Source organism: Perna viridis, chromosome 13 (genome assembly GCF_037379345.1).
Source record: "Perna viridis isolate PV_CMFRI_1.1 ecotype Kerala chromosome 13, ASM3737934v1, whole genome shotgun sequence".
NCBI lineage: Eukaryota > Metazoa > Mollusca > Bivalvia > Mytilida > Mytilidae > Perna > Perna viridis.
The window spans coordinates 32,972,675-32,995,625 of NC_142457.1; the positions used below are offsets into that span (position 1 = coordinate 32,972,675).

Here is a 22,951-nt window from a genome sequence, read left to right on the forward strand (position 1 = left end):
CCTTTTGTTGGAAACCAAATTTCGTGGTTTGACCTACCCACAAAAACCACGAAGATTAGTCTTCAACAGTAGTAACAGTAGTGAACAATAGTACTCATGGTACTTTCACAGTATGTTTTTGTCCTGAAATTCATGTAACATCTGCCAAAAGATGTTAAAACTATGATCAAACAAGCAATACATCAAAATTATGTATTAGAATTGACTACAGAAAATATATGAATAATAACTTCTTGGTACAAGTCTTATCAGCTACATAGCCCTGTTTCTTCTTTGGTTTTTATACAAATACATTGGTTCTTGATTTGAAAATTCATTAGCATTCACTATTACATGTATCTTTAAAAGTAATTGTACCATTCAGGAAACTACTGTCCAAATGGAACTCAACATGGTAGCCAGTATCCCTGCCCTGCTGGTACCTACAACCCAACATCTCAGAGAACATCTCTCGGGGATTGCATTGACTGCCCAGGTGGTAAATATTGTCAAGGAGACGGTAACTCAGCACCAACAGGAAACTGTTCTGCTGGCTGGTACTGTTCTGGTGGTGCTGATAGTCCTAATACAACTACTAATGGAGGGAAATGTCAACCTGGATACTACTGCCCTGAAGGTAACAAGAATAAAGTATAATTCCAGTTAAGAATCATGCAAAAGCTGACTAGAAGTGATTCATATATATCTTTTGCAAAATTTTTGGGACTGTTCAAAATGCCTAAAAGAGTATGTTTTTAAAAATACAAGTGTTAGTGAAAACTGGGTTTAGTGGATATTTACTGCTAAATACAAAAATGTATGGGAAATTTTCCTGCTGAACCTTGCTTGAATATTTCCAGATTATTAGCACACACTCTTATATGAAATATTCTAAAAGAGATCAGATCTGAAGAAATCGTGTGAATAGAAAAATTGAGTTGAGGCAACATCATCCATCATCTACACACATCAATCTGTATAAAGTTTTTTTTCTCTCTGACCTTTATGATACTCCCCATTACTGTTTGGAATTATCCATTAAGTGTGTGTGAGTGAAACATGAGCTTTATTATTTTACCTAGGTTCCTCTGATCCACAACCTTGCCCAGGAGGTCAGTACTGCCAGTTTGAAGGTTTAGACACACCCACTGATAACTGTTCAGCTGGATACTACTGTATGGCAAGGGCTGTAACTCCAACACCAACAGATGGCAGCACTGGTGATCGATGTCCAGCTGGACACTATTGTATTTCTGAGTCTTCCTACCCAACACCATGCAGTCCTGGAACATATAGTGGTAGTGTGGGTAACACACAGGCATCAGACTGTGTTCAATGTAGTTTTGGAGAATATTGTGGAGAATATAACCTTACCACAACTAATGGTAGGTTCTCTTACAGCTAATACAATGATTTTGTTCACTGGATAGAGTTGGTCACCTGATGAACTTCCTAAGGTAGTTAAATGGACAATTGAGAAAGTGATTTAAGCTTTCCATCATTCCATAGGTATTTAAATTTATTTTTGAAAGAAACTTTAAGTTACTTGTCTTCTTAACTATCTATGGAAGTTCATTGGATGATTTTTATTAAACCAAGGGAACTCTGAATTTGAATGTGCTATAAATTGCTATTATCAGTTTATGGAAATTAGTGTTAAAGCCATAAAAAAATGCATTTAAAAAAAATGTTATTTGTCTGTTTTTGATAAACAGCAATAAAAAAAAATCATGCATCTTTACCAGGAAAATGCAAGTGGGGTTGTTTTGTAAGCGAATAAAGTACATGCCAATTAAATGGAATGTCTGGCAAAAACAAAATAAATCTTTCATATGATTAACAAAATAAAAATTCATGATGGACTAAGAAACAATTTTAGAAGAAAATGTTTTGTCTCTTTGTAGGAAACTGTTCTGCTGGTTATTATTGTCCTCAGGGGCAGACAACTGATGATCCATTCCTCTGCACAGTCGGCCATTTCTGTAAAGAAGGTTCCGCATCACCAACCATTTGTCCAAGCGGCTTTTATCAAGATGCCACAGGCCAATCAGACTGTACAATCTGTCCTGAAGGATATTATTGCGATAACACTGTTGGAATTGTTGTTGTCAATGACACAGTGAAATGTCCAGAAGGATATTATTGTCCTCCCGGTGAGTTTATTTAATTTATAAGGCCAGGTGAGCTATTGCTGTCACATGGCGTCTGTCGTTGTTAACAATTATAGAAAACTCTTCTCCTCTGAAACTACTTGACCAGTTGAATATTCCTTGGGGTATCCTGCATAGAACTGATATGGGGATTTTTGATTTGTCGAAAAACATGGCCGCCATTACTAAAAATAGAACATAGGGGTCAGACACTAGTTTTTCACATATATCTCCTATACCGTTAGGTTTAGCTAAATTCTGACATGAATGTATGTTCAGCATGATGAGATCTATTTCTGGTCAAATTTTTGTTTTAATCCGTTAAGCCATGGAGTTATTGCCCTTTTTTAATGATTTTTGCTATTTTTAATGTTATTTCTTTCAAAAATCTTCTCTGAAACTACTTAAGCAATTGAAACCAAACTTGGTATGAATGTTCTTTAGTGTATCCTGCATTGAACTGATGTGGGGATTTTTGATGTCAAAAAACATGGCAGCTGTTACTAAAAATAGAACATAGGGGTCAGGCAGTTTTTTGCATATATCTCCAAAACCATTAGGTTTAGCAAAATTCTTTCAATGGCTGAAATGATCCATATTATCAGGACTACGAAAAGTCTTCGGGGATAAAAGTTGTCAGATGACTCCTTGTAAGAGTTATTGGCCTTGAAATGGGAAAATGACTCCTTTTTTGTAACAGTTTTCAGTCAATATCTTGAAAACTATGATAGTTTAAAAGAAACTTTCAATCGTTGAGAAGATCTTATGATAAGTCCTACCAAAAACTTCTCGAGTCAAAATTGTTGGACAACTTCTTGTTAAATTTTTTGCCTTTGAAAGAACAAAATTCAACCAGGTGAGTGATTCAGGCTCCTGGGGGCCTTTGTTTAATTTTTCTTTGCTTATCAGTAATATTACAGTTAAACCTGTCTGAATGAATAGAAAACCTGTCTGAACCAAACCCTGAATAAACAGAAAATCTGTCCGAACTAAAACCTGAATGAATAGAAAAACTGTCTTAAACCAAACCCTGAATGTATAGAAAACAAACCGTGAATAAAAAGAAAACATGTCCAAAAAACTGGTATGACAGTTCATTCTTTTAGATATTGTTACAATTTGTACCTGTATAAACCAAACACCTGTCTAAAGTAGACAAATTCTTCAGTCCTTAGATGGTTCTGTTTGGACAGGTTTCACTGTATATGTATTGGTGCTATAAGAATCTAAAGAATTGGGACATGCATGGAAACTTATGTCATATTACATGTATGTCTTCAAATGATGTAATTTAGCTATCCATCATTTTTTTTTCTTCAAATACAGTTAATCAATTTTGAAAACTAAAATTACAGTGAAACCGAACTCTGAATAATCCAAAATCCTGTGTTAGCCAGACACTTTTAAATGTCCCTTTATATCTATTTGAGGAGGTAGACCTAGGGTAAGGGACATAACTCATGAGGTCAGTGATATGCATGTATCACATTCAATTTCACTGAAGTCTTTCAAGCTTTCATTTGATACAGAATGAAATCAATCCAAGTTATTTTTGATGCTTACATGAGATTGATATAAAAATCCTGAATACAAACGTTGCAATGATTTTAAAGAGTTGTGTCCCTTACCTTAGGTCTACCCCCTTAAAACGGAACACTTGTCTTAACCAAACAAACTTTAAGTTTAAAAGGGGTTTGGTTTAGAGAGGTTCCACTGTATATTGAAACACTATTATACACCTTGCAGATGGAACTATATTTTTATTTATATATTTTCCCTATTTTATTAGGAACTGAGAGAGGTAACCAATGGCCTTGCCCCCTTGGAACATTTAACAACTTGACTGGACTGAACCAGAGCACAGACTGTACACCATGCTCTGGAGGATATTACTGTGGAATTGTGGGACAGTCTGCACCAACTGCACCATGTGATGCTGGATACTATTGTAAACGTTACGCTGAGATGTCTGCACCAAACCAGACCACCAATGCTAATATCTGTCCTCAAGGTAAAGGAAGGACTTTAAGTCATAGCTGCCTATCCTCTTCACTCCCAACAGAGAATAAGGTCAACACAAGATCTTGCCATTCAGCATATTTCTTTGCAAAAATGTTTGCTTCACTCCATGTCATTTTCAACACTTTAACTCATTTTCAACAGTCCTTCACCATGTTGTTTTATGTTGGCCTCTTGGTTTTTTACCTTGCAATGTTCTTCTAAGGGCTGTTTTTTGTGATGTCTGCACTTTGCATTCTCAAAACATGCCCTTACCATCGGGAAGTGCTTTTTTGTCCTCAAGGAAATTGAATAACTTCTTGTCTTAATTGTGTTTAGTTCATTAAAAAAGAACAGGTATTCATGAAAAATATAGTTCGATGCAAGCCTAAAAAAAATATTAGAATAAAAAAAATATTACATATATTTAGGACTTAAAGTGTATACTGATAAAAAGTGAGGCATGATTTTTGCCCCCCTTCCCACCCTATTTAGTAATTTATATCCATATGCTTTCCATGATGTATTGATTAAGTTTGTTTTTAAATCCTTACATTTATAAAAGAGATTGAAAATAAGTTATACTTTCTGCTGAAGGGCAGAACATGAAAAAAAATTCCTAGTCTTGCAATGTTTTAATTGTTTTTTTTCAGGATCATTCTGCCCACTAGGAACAACAACCCCAGAATCATGCCCTCCTGGAACATTTGGAGCTACCACAGGATTACAAAACTCATCAGTCTGTACCCCATGTACAGCTGGATATTTCTGTCAGACACCAGGACTACTTGATAATGAAGGTCTGATTTTACAGTTTGTTATTTGTTTTTTGTTTTGTTTTTGTTTTTAAGGTATTTTTTCAGATGAATTATGCCTTGAAATTAAAACATAATCCATTTAACAACTTGATTGTTTTTTTTTAATTAATAAATGTCATATGCATCTATGTATATTACAAAAACTGTAATGTTTTTATTGTTTGTCATAATTTTAGTAGTTCATGGATGGTTTTGTTACAGTATCTTAGGTTTCTGTGGAAGTTTTATACATCCTTGTGTTCTGACAAATCCATGTAAATTGGCATACCTGTAAACCCTCTCACATTAAGATGGATGTCTTAGATAATCAATGTAAAATTTAGAATCTCCTGCATGAAATGTAAGATTTGTGGGATGTTTTTTATTAAAATGACTTTTTTTTTATGAAAAATACTAAATAATTTGACATTTTACATCAAAAATTTGCTTTAACATAAAAAACTCCCACATGAGCCAGTGTCAATGGAGGAAAATCTTCCAAAGGTTACTAGGTATCTGTATTCCACAAACCTTAGTTCTCCCACCATAAGTTGGAGTATAGTATTATATAATCTGTGTCTTGCTGCTAGTGTCATTGCCTCATTGACATTTTCCCCCAACTTTGTACTGTGTCTCCATTGCATCATTGCTATAAATAGAATTGTATGTACAAATGTATATGTATGTTATAGGACCATGTAATGCTGGGTATTACTGTGTAGAAGGGTCTGACTCACCTAACCAGGAGATATGTACAACAGGTCACTTCTGTCCTACTGGAACTGCTTCACCTGTCAGGTGTCCTGAGGTATTTCATCATATCTATTTATAGCACGTTTAAATTCAAGCTTAGATGTTTGATGATATATTTTAAGGGTTAAGTAGATAACTGCAATTCCTTGGTTCTATAAACAAGCTGAACATGCGGTTGGAGATTAATAGATTCTATTTCAGATTCAAAATGATGTGAAGGATATCTTCTCAAAGTTTTCAAAATTCATGTATTTCCAGGGCAGAGTGTAATTTGACAATATGCATTTAGTTTAAATGGAGTGTAACTAAGTTTTTGAAATAGGGTATGTAAGTCTCATCATGTGATCCAGTGATTTCACAAGATTGGGTCCTTGTCTATCATTCAAAAGCATGAAGACTTGTCATTTAAAGAACGAGGGCAAAACATCTTTTTGTGTTAAAAAATACCGATAAAAAATAACGAATATCTATTTCTACATGATAAAGGTATTAAGAAAGAACATAAAGTAGAAGATTTTGCATTGTTATACAGCGTTTCGAGTACCCGGAAGTAAACAATAAAAGATCGGTCTTCGGTTTTCAATACGTTCTATGTTGTAAATTCCGGTAAAGAAAATGAAAATAGAACGGGACTTACATACCCTATTCATGTCCATTTTAATTTTGTTTTTATCAAATGCAGAACACATTAATTGTCTAAAGCAACCACAGATTTATGAATGTAAAGAATACAAATCATCAATGAATTTTGTCTTTCAGGGTACCTTTAACCCATACACAGGACTGAACAGTTCTGATCAATGTACACCCTGTACCGAAGGACAATACTGCCAAGATGAAGGACTTAATACCACATCAGGACCTTGTGAGGCAGGATTTTATTGCCCACCTGGCCAGAATTCATCTCGTCCATCTGACTATCCTTGCCTGGTTGCCCATTATTGCCCTATTAACTCTTCACAGCCGATACCATGTGCCAATGGAACATACATGAATCACACCCAGGGAGCTGAATGTTATATTTGTCCTGCTGGATGGTAAGAATAAAATGGGATTAAATAAACTTTGAAATTTTCAAGCCATCTTTTTTAAATTATCAATCTTTTTTCACTCAATCTTAAATTTGCATTGATAAAAATCTATCTTGATGAAAATACTCCACAACCCAAAAAATGTCAATATTGAAGAAATGCAATGGTTAACAGTAGATTGTCAATGAGGAAAACTAGAGATGTCCGTAATTGACAATGAAAAATATACGCAATGTTTTCCTCTTCTATATGATGGGCATAATTTATAACTTTACATGGTTAAGGCATTACCGCTACATTTGTGAATTATTGACTTATTCATGTTTTTCAATAAAAAATCAACTGAAAATTGGCAATAACTCGGCTAACTGTTTTTTACTCTCCTCAGGTATTGTCAACAAGGCACAGTCATTGGGCAATGTCCTATTGGCCATTATTGTCCAGATGGAACAGGTTTTGACTGGCAACAGTGCCCTGTTGGAACATTCAACAATGAGACAGGCCTAACTGCCTCCACTGAGTGTAAACCATGCCCTGGCGGCCATTACTGCGATTCTCTCGGCATGTCAACATCGTCAGGTCCTTGTGAGGCTGGGTATTTCTGTGAATATGGCCTGGATAGATCTGACCCAAGTGGTAATGGAACTTGTACTGGACCAGGCAGTCAGACAGGTGTTGGAGGTATTTGCCCTGTGGGCCACTATTGTCCAACCCAGACAACACACCCTATTGCCTGCCCAGCTGGTTCATTTAGTAACAACACTGGACTTGCCACATGCTATGACTGTCCTGCTGGTTACTATTGCTTGCAAGGTGAGAAGTATTGACATTTGTATTTGTTGTAAAGTAATATAGTTACAATAAAATCTTGTTTTAAATGAACCCTAAGAAATCTAAAAACCTGTCTATCAAGAAACGGTTTAAAGTCACTTTGTCACAATTTTAATATGTATTAATCCTTGGTAAATTGAACACCTGTCTAAACCAAACAGATTCTTAAGTCTAAAATGGGGTTTAGACAGGTTGACTGTACTTATTTTTTCATCTGCTGCTGTAAATTGTTTAAATCATTGTGACATTTTTTGTTACTTTTGATATGCACCTGTTGTTAATTCGAACTAATAATTAAAAAATTAGTGGTATAGCAGCTGTAGAATGATGTTGTAACAGATAATAGCATTGTGACATCATTACTCATGACAAATGTTGTAATAGATAATAGCATTGTGACATCATTACTCATGACAAATGTTGTAATAGATAATAGCATTGTGACATCGTTACTCATGACAAATGTTGTAATAGATAATAGCATTGTGACATCGTTACTCATGACAAATGTTGTAATAGATAATAGCATTGTGACATCATTACTCATGACAAATGTTGTAATAGATAATAGCATTGTGACATCGTTACTCATTAACAAATGTTGTAATAGGTAATAGCATTGTGACATCATTACTCATGACAAATGTTGTAATAGATAATAGCATTGTGACATCGTTACTCATTAACAAATGTTGTAATAGGTAATAGCATTGTGACATCGTTACTCATGACAAATGTTGTAATAGATAATAGCATTGTGACATCGTTACTCATGGCAAATGTTGTAATAGATAATAGCATTGTGACATCATTACTCATGACAAATGTTGTAATAGATAATAGCATTGTGACATCATTACTCATGACAAATGTTGTAATAGATAATAGCATTGTGACATCGTTTCTCATGACAAATTATACACTTATGAATTTATTGAGCACAGTGTTGTATGCAACATTATAGATCTCTTTTCATGACAAAATCTGGATTTCTTCATATTTTACAAAAATTAAAATTGTAAAATTACATTGTAGTAAAAAATAACTAAAAAAAGACAATTACTGTAATGATGCCAATTTTCACATTCTTTATTTTTCAAGTTCTACGGGAGGTAGCTGAGAGATCTTGATGAACTATATTGAAGCAATTTCCATAACCTTACAAATGAAGTGAAAATAGAACCTCCTGAAAATTTCCTACTACATGTATTTGTTATTAAATTTACAAAGCTATAGATTATCAACACTAATATATCATCAAAGGTGTGCCTGACTGTCTAACGAACTACATCATTATTTTTAGGTGCTGAAGACTATGCAGCAACACCATGTGACCCAGGATACTATTGTCCAACTGGTACTATGTCACCAACACAGTTTCCCTGTCCTGCTGGTACATTCTATAATCTGACAATGGCTATTGATGTGATGGATTGTCTCCCTTGTCCAGGGGGAGAATACTGTGCTACAGATGGACTGGGTTCCCCAACTGGAAAATGCCAAGCTGGTAGGTTTTAGTAAACATATGACTTAATGAGTGCTGTGAAAAATGGGATACTGTAAACCAATTTTTTTTGTGGTGTACTTATTCTTGCTGTTTTCATGGTACAGAAAAATGTGAAAAATAGTACCTGAGAAATTGATTGTTAACACTATGTAATGCAAATCATTTTTGAAATGGTGAGCATTTCCACTTGACAGAATCTTCAAAAATTTTATATGTTAATTTGTTCTAACAGGATGGTATTGTACTCTTAACTCAACCTCAGCCACACCCAGCAGTCCTGAGGGTGGAGAATGTCAGGTTGGGTTCTACTGCCCAGAAGGATCATATGCCCCCCTGCAATGTACACCAGGACAATATTGTCAGATCACAGGACTAGCCTTGCCTACTAATAACTGTACTGCTGGTAAGTATGTGACATGGTAGAAATAGATGTTCTCAGCTTCAATGTCTAAACAGTTTTCATTTGCCACAATGAGTTTGGAGGGTTTTTTTTTAATTAAATTTATATTTAAGTGTTTACAAGTATTTTATGCTACCCAGCTTTTATATGTTTCAACAGGAAAAAGTGTAGTGTAGTTTTGGTGTTTTTTTTAAGACAAAATCATTCCATATAGAGGCTCAGAAATGATGAAGTAGGGAACTTTACTTGCATGCAAGACACAGTGAAATGCCAATTAGTGAAAGTTCTGGTCAAATCATAAAATACAGTGACATCTGTCAAAATCAAATTGCAGGAAAGATAATTTTATTAATGAAATAAAAAGGGCATCAAGGGGTGATAACACAAACTAATCTTTGAGGTATCATGTTAAATTCCCTTTATATTTAGTCAAGAAAGAAAAGAAGCCATCATTTGTTTTTATGAAAAATATTTTGAGCAAAATTTATAAATTCTGATATATTTTTTTTCACATTACTCAATCTTCCAGGTTACTACTGCATACTGAAAGCTTCTGCACCCAATCCAACAGATGGAGTCACAGGCAACAATTGCCCAGTAGGGCACTATTGCCCAGAAGGAAGTGCAGACAAACAACCTTGCCCAATGGGTTATTACCTGGATGCCACACTACAAGTTGACCTTAGTGATTGTAAACTTTGCCCAGGTGGACAATATTGCCCATCTTCAGGCTTAGAGTTACCTGTAGGCAACTGTTCATCTGGTTACTATTGCCCAGGTGGGCAGAACATGTCAATGCCTACTGAATACAAGTAAGTTAAATAGCTTAAATAGCTGTCTTCCTAAGAATCAGCTTCATTTTTAATAAGAGATTTGTTACATGATATCAGCAAAAAAATACCAAAGCACTAGCAATATGAACTAACTCCCCCTCTAAAAAAAAATCAGGAGTGACATCAGGTGCTCCGAAAGGGTAAGCATGTCTTGCTGTGTCAGGATACGTGTAGTTACATGAGTAGTTTGATTAATGTGTGTGAAATGGCACGTATGAGTTGATATTATAGGAAAAGTATAAAAATCATAACAGATGTTAACATGACAAGTCTTATCATTGTAGCTGTCCAATTGGCCATTACTGTCCTGAAGGTTCTGATGCACCAATTAGATGTGAGAATGGAACATACCAAGATGTTGAGACACAGAATGTGTGTAAAGTCTGTCCTGCTGGGTATTTCTGTGACAACACCATGTCTATTGTTGTCCTTGACAACTCAACAACAATTTGCCCCATGGGATATTATTGTCCCGAAGGAACGAGGTATAACCAGGAACACCCATGTCCAATTGGAACATTCAACAACAGAACAGGTGAGAAAATTATTTTGTTGATTTTAAGTTTCTGAAGAAACAGTTTTTTTTAATTTGTCATTTCAAACTTTCAAAATTTTCACAAGTTGATATACTTGAACTAGTACAAAAACTTGCAATTGCCTGAACTTAACTTTTTCCTTAAATACCCTAATTATCCTTAATTGTTTTAATTTTCAGGTCTGCAAACTGTTTCTGACTGTACACCATGTTTGGGAGGATACCATTGTCCCATGGTTGGCATGGTAACACCAGTTGACCTTTGTGACTCAGGATTCTTCTGTAAACAAAATGCCAACATCTCTACACCAAATCAAGGTAAGCTATTCCTACAAATAACATCCTACCAACAAATTTATGGGGAATATTTCATCTCTCAAGGATTTATTTTGTCAGATTTAGAAAAAGTTTTTAATTTGTCTATGACATCTTCATAAAACTTTTTTCAGTTATCTTGTTTTCTGACCATTAAAAATGCTATTTTGTGGCTGTGATGAATAAGTGATATATCACCCATTATGGTATGTTCATTTTTTCTATAATCTATGAAAATTTGGGGTTTTTGTAACCCTGGTATTGTGTTAAAATTTGGTTCACTTTCAGGTAAAAACTTTTCAATTCTTGTTTTATTCGCTGTACCATGAACAAATAGTAATGTAAAGCAATATTTTTTGAATTTCATTACTTTCTTGTTGGTAGTGCTGATCATATGTATGACCTTTGAACTTTGACCTTCAGGTGACGATGCCAATATATGTCCTGAGGGTCACTATTGCCCTGTTGGTACAGCAAATCCTGTTCCCTGTCCTAAGGGAACATTTGGTAACAGTACAGGACTTGAGGGTGACGTAGACTGTGTTCTGTGTCCAGCAGGAAGTTACTGTGCAGAAACTGGCATGACTAATACAAGTGGACCTTGCTCTGAAGGGTAAGATGTGGTTCTGACATAACTTATTGTGGGAGAAATGTGAATGAGGGTCATCTTTTTATTATCTAATACCTGCAAAGTATGATTTAAACAATTTTTGAAAAAAGTTTCTTTCTTTTATCTAAAATTTTCTGACAAAAAAAAATATTCAAATACTCTTGTTAGATTATATTTGGAAAGTTTCAAAATGATTATGAAGTGTTATATTGCAGAGAAATATAAGATCAAAAAACTTCTTTCAAGCAGGAGAGGGTTATCATAAATAATTTTGAAAGTTATTATCATTGATTATATGCTGGGATGTTTTCTCTTCTTTTTGCATCATTAAAGGAATGTATTTTCCTGAGTTTCTCCTTATTAAAATCAAATTCTTAAGTAATATTTTTGTTTTACAGGTGTAGATGTATTTAACAGTCATTTTTCCTAATGCTGTGTTAAATTACTACATGTATTAAAAGTTATTGTTTGTGTGCATTTTGGAATTTTTTTGTGTAATAATTAATACCTTATCCTTTTTAGGTATTACTGTGAAATAGCATCAAACCATTCCCAACGTGCCATTTGCCCAATAGGCCATTATTGCCCAGAAGGATCTGGTTCCCCAACACCATGCCCTGCTGGTACCTACACAAACACTCAAGGTCTGGCAAACATGACACAATGTACATCATGTGATCCAGGCAAATACTGCAATGATACAGGTAAGATTATTAAAGACAAGGAAAGTTAAGAAGAATATTATTTAATGTAACAGTTAAATAGGATGTGTTAAAACAAGGATTGATAAAACAAATAACATATAGTCTCTAGAAACTAAATAAAAAAAATAGTAGCTCATGAACTGAAAGCATGTATGTATGTGCACAGGAGTAATGTCTATAGTGTAGGATTGAACTGGTTACCAGGATCATCCTTTGGAAGCATGAAAAAACTTTAAATAAGTTTAAAATTGGTTAAAAGCACTATTTTAGTCAGGCAATTTAGTCCAAATTACCTGCTCCCAACTAAAGTTATTAGACAGTTAAAGCTTCTTAGAATTTATACCAAACATTGTGAAAAAGTTATCTGGTCAGTGGAGAATTATATGTCTAATCAGATGACATGTTATATCCCAATCAGATGACATGTTATATGTCCAATCAGATGACATGTTATATCCCAATCAGATGACATGTTATATGTCCAATCAGATGACATGTTATATCCCAATCAGATGACATGTTATATGTCCAATCAGATGACATGTTATATCCCAATCAGATGACATGTTATATCCCAATCAGATGACATGTTTTATGTCCAATCAGATGACATGTTATATCCCGTTTCTTGTCAATTGATCAATTTTCAACTATGACATACTTTTCAATTTAATAAAATGTCTTTTAATATATAAAAATTTATTTTTCAGGATTATTTACTTACACTGGAGACTGTGATCCTGGATTCTACTGCCCAGGTGGTGACTCTGTTCCAAATCCAGTTGATACACCATGTCCAATCGGTCTACACTGTCCAATGGGAAGTGGCCTACCAGTACCATGTGATCCAGGAACTTATACCAATCTGACACAACAATCAGACTGTCTGATCTGTCCCGCTGGATTCTATTGTGTACCAGAGGAAGTTATCCAAGGTAGACTACTATTATCACTGTTAACGTTTCGTTATTCTCATCTTAATAGAAAAATAACATATATGAACTTTCATGAACAACTGTAAGAGTAATCAAGGAAACCAAGGTTATAGCGGTAATCAACAGAATGTAATCTAGGGACAAAGACCAGACATGGAAAACAGACATACACAACAAAGAACACTAAGTAACTAAAATCATACAAAGTAACAAAAGCAAATTAGGAACTCGGACTCCACTAAAACTGGGAGCATGGACCAGGTGCACCAATAGAGTAAGCGTCCTCTGCTTTTCTAGAAACACCCGCCAAGTTGCTCAGAAAAAGTCAAGTCCGGGGTAGACAAACTAGGAAAGGAAAACTATGACCTGAAATAAATCAGTTTTCATGGTGCAGATGGATACACCATAAAGTTCATGACGACGACCATAAAATATGCAACTATTTAGACAACAACACGTTGGTCAACTGCAATGGATATTTTATTTATTCAGCCGATTGAAGATATGGTAGCCATAAACAAAAATATATTGGCAATATTTTTTGGTCAACTGTGATATGAAATTTTTTTTTTTTTTTTTTTTACAAAAATCAAGTTTATGGAAGCTGCACACTTTTGTCCATTGTTTACATTGAAACACATTAATGGCACCTTACATTTTGGGTCCTTAAAAAAAAGGCAACAGTAGTTGATAGTTAGACATAAACGTCTGAATTTTTTCAATACAATAAACCACTGAATGTAAAAAATATATGAATCTTTGATACTTGTTCACTTGTCTGATCAATTTTATAGGCAATTCCACATCTGGCTACAGACTGTGCTCCAGAGGATTCTACTGCCCAGCTGGTACAGGCAGGAATGAATCAGCTTGTCCTGTTGGTACCTTCAGTAACCAACTCGGCCTAACTGACCAGTCAGAATGTCAGCAATGTACTGGTGGTATGTTCTGTGATAAAACTAATTTGACTTCACCAGCAGGGTCATGTGACCCAGGATACTATTGTACCATTGGTGTAGACACACCCACTCCAACAGGGAACCATACAGGAACTGGAGGAATTTGCCCACTGGGATACAAATGTCCTGGTACTACTGTATTGCCTGAGGGCTGTGAACCAGGGACATATCAGGTATGAAAATTAGTTATGAAGTAAATGGCTTTGCTAAGGGCCAAAAAATGAAGAAATACTGCTCATGGATTTAAATTTAATTGAGGTAAATACTCTTTGTTGAAGATATATTTGACTGATTAAAATCATTTATTGCATTTTATTCACACCCATGATATTGAATTTTGTTGTTAATTATTTCAATAATAGAAAAAAATTCTAGTATGTTGTAGAGCTGTCTTTTAAAGTCTAGTAAAAAAAACTAAAGCCATTCATTAAAAGTTGAGTGTTGGGTTATCAGGCAATTTTTAGCCCACCTGGCCATAGGCCATGTGAGTTACTGCCAACACATGGGGTCCATCGTTGATAACAATTTTTCAAAACTCTTCTCCTCTGAAACTATTTGACCAATTACTACTTGGCATGAATGTTTCTTGGGGTATTCTTCATAGAAATAATGTGGGGATTTTAGATCCATAATTCATTGGCACCATTACTAAAAATAGAACATAGGGGTCAGACAGAAGTTTTTCTCGTGTATCTCCAAAATCATTAGGCTAAGCCAAATTCTTTCAATTTCCCAAATGATCCTTTTGACAAGGCCTACAAAAGTCTGCATTGGATCAAAGATGTTGGCCGACTCCTTGATAGAGTTATTATCCTTGAAAGGCAAAAAATTACCTTTTTTTTACTGTTTTTAGACAATATCTTGAAAACTACGATAGATAGAAGGAAACTTTCTATTGATTCTAATGATAAGGTTTACAAAAGTCTGCATTGGATCAAAGATGTCGGACGACCCCTTGTTATAACTATTGCCCTTGAAAGGTGAAAAATGATGTTTTAGCAGTTTTCAGCCAGTACTTTGAAAACTGTAATAAATAGAACAAAACTATCAATTGATGAAATGATCCTTATGATATGTTCTGCTTAAGTCTTCTTTTTATTCAAAGTTATCAGATAACTCCTTGTTAGAGCTGTTGCTCTTGAAAGGCAAAAATTGAACCAGGTGACAATTTAGGCTCCTGGGAGCCTCCTATTAGCATATATCTCCAAAATTGTTAGGTTTAACAAAATTTTGACATGGGGTAAAAGTGTTCAACATGATGAGATTTATCTGGGGTCAAGTTTTGGAGAAAATATGTTGACCTATGTTGGACTAATGGCCCTTTTTGGACATTTTTAGCTCACCTGTCTCTGGTCGTCATCGTCTGTCGTTGTCGTTAACAATTATACAAAACTCTTCTCCTCTGAAACTACTTGACTGATTAGAACCAAACTTGGTATAAATGTTCCTTGGGGTATCCTGTATAGAACAGATGTGGGGGTTTTTGATTCGTCGAAAAACATGGCCGCCTGTACTAAAAATAGACATAGGGGCCAGACAGTAGTTTTTCACATATATCTCCAAAGTCGTTAGGTTTAGCTGAATTCTGACAGGGTGTTTAGATCTATCTCTGGTCAAATTTTGGTTTTAATCTGTTAAGCCATGTTGGAGTTATTGCTCTTTTTCAACGATTTTGGCTATTTTTAGTGTTGTTTCTTTCAAAAATCTTCTCCTCTGACACTATTTGACCAATTCAAACCAAATTTGTAATGAATGTTCCTTGAGGTATCTTGCATAGAACTGAAGTGGGTATTTTTGATTTGTCGAAAGACATGGCCGCCGTTACTAAAAATAGAACATAGGGGTCAGACAGCAGATTTTTGCATATATCTCCAAAACCATTTGGTTAAGCTAAATTTTGACTGGGTCAAAGTGTTCAGCATGATGACATCTATAACTGGTCAAATTTTGGTTTTAATCCGTTAAGCCATGTTGGAGTTACTGCCCTTTTTCAACAGTTTTTGCTATTTTTAATGTTATTTTTTTTTAAAATCTTCTCCTCTGACACTACTTGACCAATTGAAACTAAACTTGAAATGAATGTTCCTTGGGGTATGCTACATAAAATATGTTTTTGTTGACTTATGTTGGAGTTATGGCCCTTTTTGGACTTTTTTTTGTTGTTGCTATTTTTGATTTCATGGCCTTAGAGACTACTGTACAGAATTCAATATATGTAAGTTGTTCCTTAGGGTAGCCTGCACAAAATGATTGTCGGGATTTTTTATCCATGAAAAAATATGGCCACTTTAACAAGAAATTGAATGTAGCTTAGGAAAACAGGTGAGCGATTCAGGCTGTTCAGAGCCACTAGTTTATAAAAACCAAGTAGGGAGTCATTTCTTTCTAATTTGGTTCCAAAAAAGTATTTAGGGAGATGGTTTTTTGTTTATGTTTTTTCTTTTTATGTTACGGCCATGAAAATGACATTAATGCATCCTATAATGAGACAATGGGAACCAAGAAATTATTTTCACTTGGCCTAATGAAGTATATAATAAATCAATAGCATTACAATTTGATCTATTTATAGGACCAAGAAAACCAAGCCAGATGTAAGCCATGCTTAGCAGGTTACTATTGTGTATCTAACAGTACAGCTGCCGATCAGATCTGTCCATCAGGACATTACTGCCCAGCGTCAACGGAATATGACATCCAGTATAAATGTCCAGTCGGAACCTTCAATAATTTGACAGGTAAGGTCAAAGATCACTTGCAGCCATTGTAGTTAATGAAAAATCTATTTCTTTCTAAAATAAGAGGTTGAAGTCTTAAAATGTTTAAACATTATCTTTTGTAAGGGTAAAATGTATGGAAAGTTGAAAATTTTAAATGGGGCATACAAACTATGTGCAAGAAGCTTATAGATTTTTCAAAAACTTTCTGAATTTCCTACAACAAATGAGAAACTTCAGTGCTGTAGTAAATTTTCTGGGAACTAAGGTTACAACATTATAATGTTGGTACTAACATGGTGATGTTTGTTCTCAATCATTTAATACATGTTATGGAATCTCTTCTCAAACTGTAACCTCATGATTTGTTTATCTACAGGTCAAGCCAATGATTCAGCTTGTGAACCTTGCACACCAGGCCATTACTGTGGATCTCCAGGACTTTTCATGCCAACTGACATGTGTGATCCTGGATGGTACTGTACTCTAGGCTCTGCCTTAGCCCAACCCACTTCACCAGAAGGAGGAAAATGTGTAGCAGGTCAATACTGCCCACATGGAAGCTCCACCCCATTAGGTTGTGACCCTGGAAAATACTGTGACATTGACATGATGGACAGCCCAAAAGGAGATTGTGCTGCTGGTTATTATTGTAGCAGTAACTCGTCAATCGACAAACCAACAGGAACAGGAGGTAAGATAACTGTAAATTGATACAGGACAAAGTCCTCAAGACATTGATCTACATTTACTGGATTACTTGTCATTATGTATCAAAACATGAAGATGATGCAGGACTGCCTTTAGAATTGTGCATCTTTTATAGGGACTGAGCATTAATGGCATCCTTTATGTGTAGATGCTCTGAAAACATAAGTGCTAAAAATCACTCTGTTGGAAGTGACGTATTTCAGAAATGACTTATGCGGTTAGAAAGTGATTATTTGAACTATAAATGCAGATGTACAGCATGTTTTATAGACTGTCTCGCATATTCAGGTTGATTTAGACATCAGAGGTATAAAAGGTGGTCAGCAATGTCAAATGTTATTAAAGTAGGAATTGCTCTGTTTCTCATGGGCAAAGCTTAAAATCCATTTATAAAACAGTAATGAATTGTTACTATATTCTGTGAATTCAAGTTTTGAGGTCTCTCTTTTACTACAATATGATCCAAAGTTGTTGAAGTATTTATTTTATGCAGGTCTTGTGGTTGACCAAAATTTTACAGGTAGTTTTTGAACTACTTCCTTCTATAACGTGCCAGATAATATACAAGTGGTGTATTATAGGTGACCGCTGCCCACCGGGATATTATTGTGAAGCTGGCTATTCTACCCCTAGCCCATGTCCTCCAGGATACTTCCAGCCAAGCTACAGAGCTGAGAATGTGACATGGTGTATACTGTGTACTGGAGGAAAATACTGCAATGCTTCTGGTCTGTCTACTGAGGATGGAGATTGTGATGCAGGTAGGAAAGATTACTTAGAAGTAGGATAAATGAACAGAAAATGCCTTTATCTCAAAAGAAAAAAACAATTATTTTCTGTAAAAATGATTAACTCTTGCAAGTTTATTTTACCACATTGACATGAAAGGTCAAATGTCATATCTACAATGTTCACGTGTTTCAGAATTATCTAATCTGTTTTGTCCCATTATAGGTTACTACTGCCCAGAAGGACAAATTGTGAGAAACCCCTCAGCCTACCTCTGTTCGGCTGGCTACTTCTGCCAAACTGGCTCCCCCTCTGAGACGTTATGTCCATCAGGCAGCTACCAAGATGAGGCAGGACAATCCACATGTAAGAACTGCCCTGAAGGATTCTATTGTGATAGCTCTGTAGGACCAATTGTTAATTACACACTTTACAGCTGTCCTGAGGGCCACTACTGTCCTAATGGTACTAAGGTGGCGACTGAGTTCCCATGTCCTGCTGGTACTTTTACCAACCAAACTGGTCTTGGATCTGACAGTGAATGCTCTGACTGTCTAGGTAAGTCATCTTCATTTATTGTACCCCTACTCTTTATGTGCTATTACTTTATTTTACCCCTACTCCTTATGTGCTATTACTTTATTGTACCCCTACTCTTTATGTGCTATTACTTTATTGTACCCCTACTCTTTATGTGCTATTACTTTATTGTACCCCTACTCTTTATGTGCTATTACTTTATTGTACCCCTACTCTTTATGTGCTATTACTTTATTGTAATGTGCTATTACTTTATTTTACCCCTACTCTTTATGTGCTATTGCTTTATTGTAATGTGCTATTACTTTATTGTACCCCTACTCTTTATGTGATATTACTTTATTTTTCTTAAATGCTGCTTACTTCCACCCAAACGTGTCATTCAATTTGTAAGGAGAAAATATATTTTTTCTGTTACAGTGGAAAGGGATCATTTCTGTTCAATTTTTAGGAAGGAATTTTGTATCTTATTTTCTACCTGAATGTCTCCATGTTGGATATTATCTGGTCAGATTCATTTTGTAATATTGGGTGGAGTCTAACTTCTATGTTAGTTTGCATGTGGTCATTTCATTTATAAATTAGTGTGTTTTATACAGGTAGCTTTTATATTTTAAAAGTAACTCTTTGATTTGAATCTCTGATAAGAACAGGATGTACTCTTCTACCATTAAACTAAAAAAACACAGTATATAAATACAGAAACTATTCAAATCTTGAATTATTGCAAATCAATCATTTTAAAAAAGCTAATTTTGAGTCACACCTTAAAAGGATTTGATAATAGGAAACTAAACCACTGTACAGAAACATTTTGATAAGTAACAATTTTTCTTGTTTTAGGAGGGTACTACTGTACCAGTGGCACCACAAATCCAAATCTCCCCTGCAGCGAGGGATATTACTGTAGGTCTGGGGCAATGACAGCTGCACCCACCCAGGGCATCAATGCTGACGAGTGCCCTGTAGGTCATTATTGTCCTCAGCAGACAACAGAGCCGATTGCCTGTCCAAGAGGAACATTCTCAAACAACGTGAGACTTAGGAATGAGACAGACTGTACTCCATGTACTAAAGGTATGCATATTTAATACTCTAAACAAATTGATATTGGTGGTGTATTAATTTTCGCAATTTTCACTCTAGACAGAAAAAATGTACCCAGGAAATTGACTTTTAACACTAAAAAGGCTTTTCATTTTTTTAAAATTGCAAAATTTGGTATCTGTGAATATGTTGGTGAGGGGACATGGAAATGCCAGTTGTCTGTTAGTCTGCAAATTCCACACTTTTTAATTTGTCATGGTTTTACGAAATAAGTTTTTTTTTTGGTATGTTGCCTTATTATGAAGAGTTACAGATTAAGTTTGACTTTGGTTACGGTTGATTGATTTTTATGGAAGTTATGGCCCTTGGACTTAGAAAATTGCCGTGAATTTACAGTTTTCTGCTCTTTTTATTTAATGCTTTTACCAATTGATTTCATATTTTGTATGTAGTCTTACTATGAGAAGTTACAGGTTAAGTTTGACTATAGTTATGGTTGAATGATTTTTACGGAAGTTACAGCCCTTGGACTTAGAAAATGTCATTGAATTTAAAGTTTTCTGCACTTTTTTTTACATGGGGGACATTGGAACGCTATTCTTTTATTTTTTTAAATTTCTAACAGGCTCCTACTGTAATGACACTGCTCTGACTGCACCAACTGGCCTGTGTACTGCTGGATACTTCTGTGTTGTCGGATCAGACAACCCAACCCCTGAAATCTGTACTGCTGGTAGATACTGTCCTGAGGGATCTCACACACCAACAAGATGCCCAGCGGGAACTTTCTCCAACACAACAGGACTAACTGCAACATATGAGTGTACAAACTGTACAAAGGGATCATATTGTATGTCAACAGGATTGACAGATGTTGAAGGAAACTGTACACAGGGTTATTACTGTCCTGAAGGTAAATTTTAAGGAGCTTGTGGTCCTTGACTCATTGACTCATACTTTTGGTATTGTAATTGTTTTTTGCAGCATATAATGCATGATTTTGCCCTTTTTGAAGTATTCTTTTTAAAAACCATAAAACTATAGATATTTATAAGTTTTATAAGGCCTTAACCACTCCCCTTGACAGACACTTGTGCATGTTGTAACTAACTTATGGATAAGACCTTCTTAAAAATCCTGATGAAAAAAATCTTACAAAAGGGTTTTTATCTTATTTTTTTCTTTTTTTTCAGGTTCTGACCAACACAATGAGATAATCTGCCCCATAGGACTCCATTGTCCAGAAGGCAGTGATGAGCCAAGATCTTGTTCTTCTGGATATTTTACAAATAAAACTGGGGAATGGCAGTGTGATATCTGTCCCAATGGGTTAGTATATATTTCACATATAAAACGAGAATGGTGGTATGACATTTGTCTGGATGGGTTAATACATGTATATATTTCACAGGACTGGGGAATAGCAGTGTGACATCTGTCTGGATGGGTTAGTACATGTATATACTTCAGTCAGGATGGGTTAGTACATGTATATACTTCACAGGACTGGGGAATGGCAGTGTGACGTCTGTCTGGATGGGTTAGTACATGTATATACTTCACAGGACTGGGGAATGGCAGTGTGACGTCTGTCTGGATGGGTTAGTACATGTATATACTTCACAGGACTGGGGAATGGCAGTGTGACGTCTGTCTGGATGGGTTACTACATGTATATACTTCACAGGACTGGGGAATGGCAGTGTGACGTCTGTCTGGATGGGTTAACACATGTATATATTTCACAGGACTGGGGAATAGCAGTGTGACATCTGTCTGGATGGGTTAGTACATGTATATACTTCAGTCAGGATGGGTTACTACATGTATATACTTCACAGGACTGGGGAATGGCAGTGTGACATCTGTCTGGATGGGTTAGTACATGTATATACTTCAGTCAGGATGGGTTACTACATGTATATACTTCACAGGACTGGGGAATAGCAGTGTGACGTCTGTCTGGATGGGTTAGTACATGTATATACTTCACAGGACTGGGGAATGGCAGTGTGACGTCTGTCTGGATGGGTTAATACATGTATATACTTCACAGGACTGGGGAATGGCAGTGTGACATCTGTCTGGATGGGTTAGTACATGTATATACTTCAGTCAGGATGGGTTACTACATGTATATACTTCACAGGACTGGGGAATAGCAGTGTGACGTCTGTCTGGATGGGTTAGTACATGTATATACTTCACAGGACTGGGGAATGGCAGTGTGACGTCTGTCTGGATGGGTTAATACATGTATATACTTCACAGGACTGGGGAATGGCAGTGTGACATCTGTCTGGATGGGTTAGTACATGTATATACTTCAGTCAGGATGGGTTACTACATGTATATACTTCACAGGACTGGGGAATAGCAGTGTGACGTCTGTCTGGATGGGTTAGTACATGTATATACTTCACAGGACTGGGGAATGGCAGTGTGACGTCTGTCTGGATGGGTTAATACATGTATATACTTCACAGGACTGGGGAATAGCAGTGTGACATCTGTCTGGATGGGTTAGTACATGTATATACTTCACAGGACTGGGGAATGGCAGTGTGACGTCTGTCTGGATGGGTTACTACATGTATATACTTCACAGGACTGGGGAATGGCAGTATGACAATAATGTATTTACTATTCTTTAATGCTGAAGTTCTACAATGTCATTGACTTCTATGTTTTACAATGACATTGACATTACATGTTCCATTAGAACATAGTGCATACAGTATCTATAAAAATTTAATTATGAGAGACTTTATGCAAGGCAAGATATTAAAAAACTATTTTTATCTTTCCCCAAGTATCAAAAGGGGAATGATTATAGTGAAATTCAACAAATGGCATATAGCCATTATACA

The 22,951-nt window shown here is 35.6% G+C and overlaps 1 protein-coding gene across 1 annotated transcript in view; it reads left to right on the forward strand.

Annotated features, from left to right (window-relative positions):
- The window catches only part of LOC148600393 (uncharacterized), a 140,081-nt gene that overhangs the window by 68,365 nt on the left and 48,765 nt on the right, over positions 1-22,951 (forward strand). The window contains exons 54-77 of the mRNA XM_088557410.1: positions 365-616; positions 1,062-1,364; positions 1,884-2,132; positions 3,919-4,140; positions 4,781-4,927; positions 5,617-5,732; positions 6,437-6,714; positions 7,097-7,521; positions 8,843-9,046; positions 9,279-9,449; positions 9,976-10,258; positions 10,564-10,814; positions 10,995-11,132; positions 11,553-11,742; positions 12,262-12,443; positions 13,154-13,378; positions 14,173-14,510; positions 16,910-17,075; positions 17,434-17,748; positions 18,347-18,526; positions 18,720-19,052; positions 19,878-20,111; positions 20,707-20,994; positions 21,275-21,410. Of these exons, the coding sequence (XP_088413536.1) occupies positions 365-616; positions 1,062-1,364; positions 1,884-2,132; positions 3,919-4,140; positions 4,781-4,927; positions 5,617-5,732; positions 6,437-6,714; positions 7,097-7,521; positions 8,843-9,046; positions 9,279-9,449; positions 9,976-10,258; positions 10,564-10,814; positions 10,995-11,132; positions 11,553-11,742; positions 12,262-12,443; positions 13,154-13,378; positions 14,173-14,510; positions 16,910-17,075; positions 17,434-17,748; positions 18,347-18,526; positions 18,720-19,052; positions 19,878-20,111; positions 20,707-20,994; positions 21,275-21,410 (5,626 nt within the window). The remainder of the gene's footprint in view (positions 1-364; positions 617-1,061; positions 1,365-1,883; positions 2,133-3,918; positions 4,141-4,780; positions 4,928-5,616; positions 5,733-6,436; positions 6,715-7,096; positions 7,522-8,842; positions 9,047-9,278; positions 9,450-9,975; positions 10,259-10,563; positions 10,815-10,994; positions 11,133-11,552; positions 11,743-12,261; positions 12,444-13,153; positions 13,379-14,172; positions 14,511-16,909; positions 17,076-17,433; positions 17,749-18,346; positions 18,527-18,719; positions 19,053-19,877; positions 20,112-20,706; positions 20,995-21,274; positions 21,411-22,951) is intronic.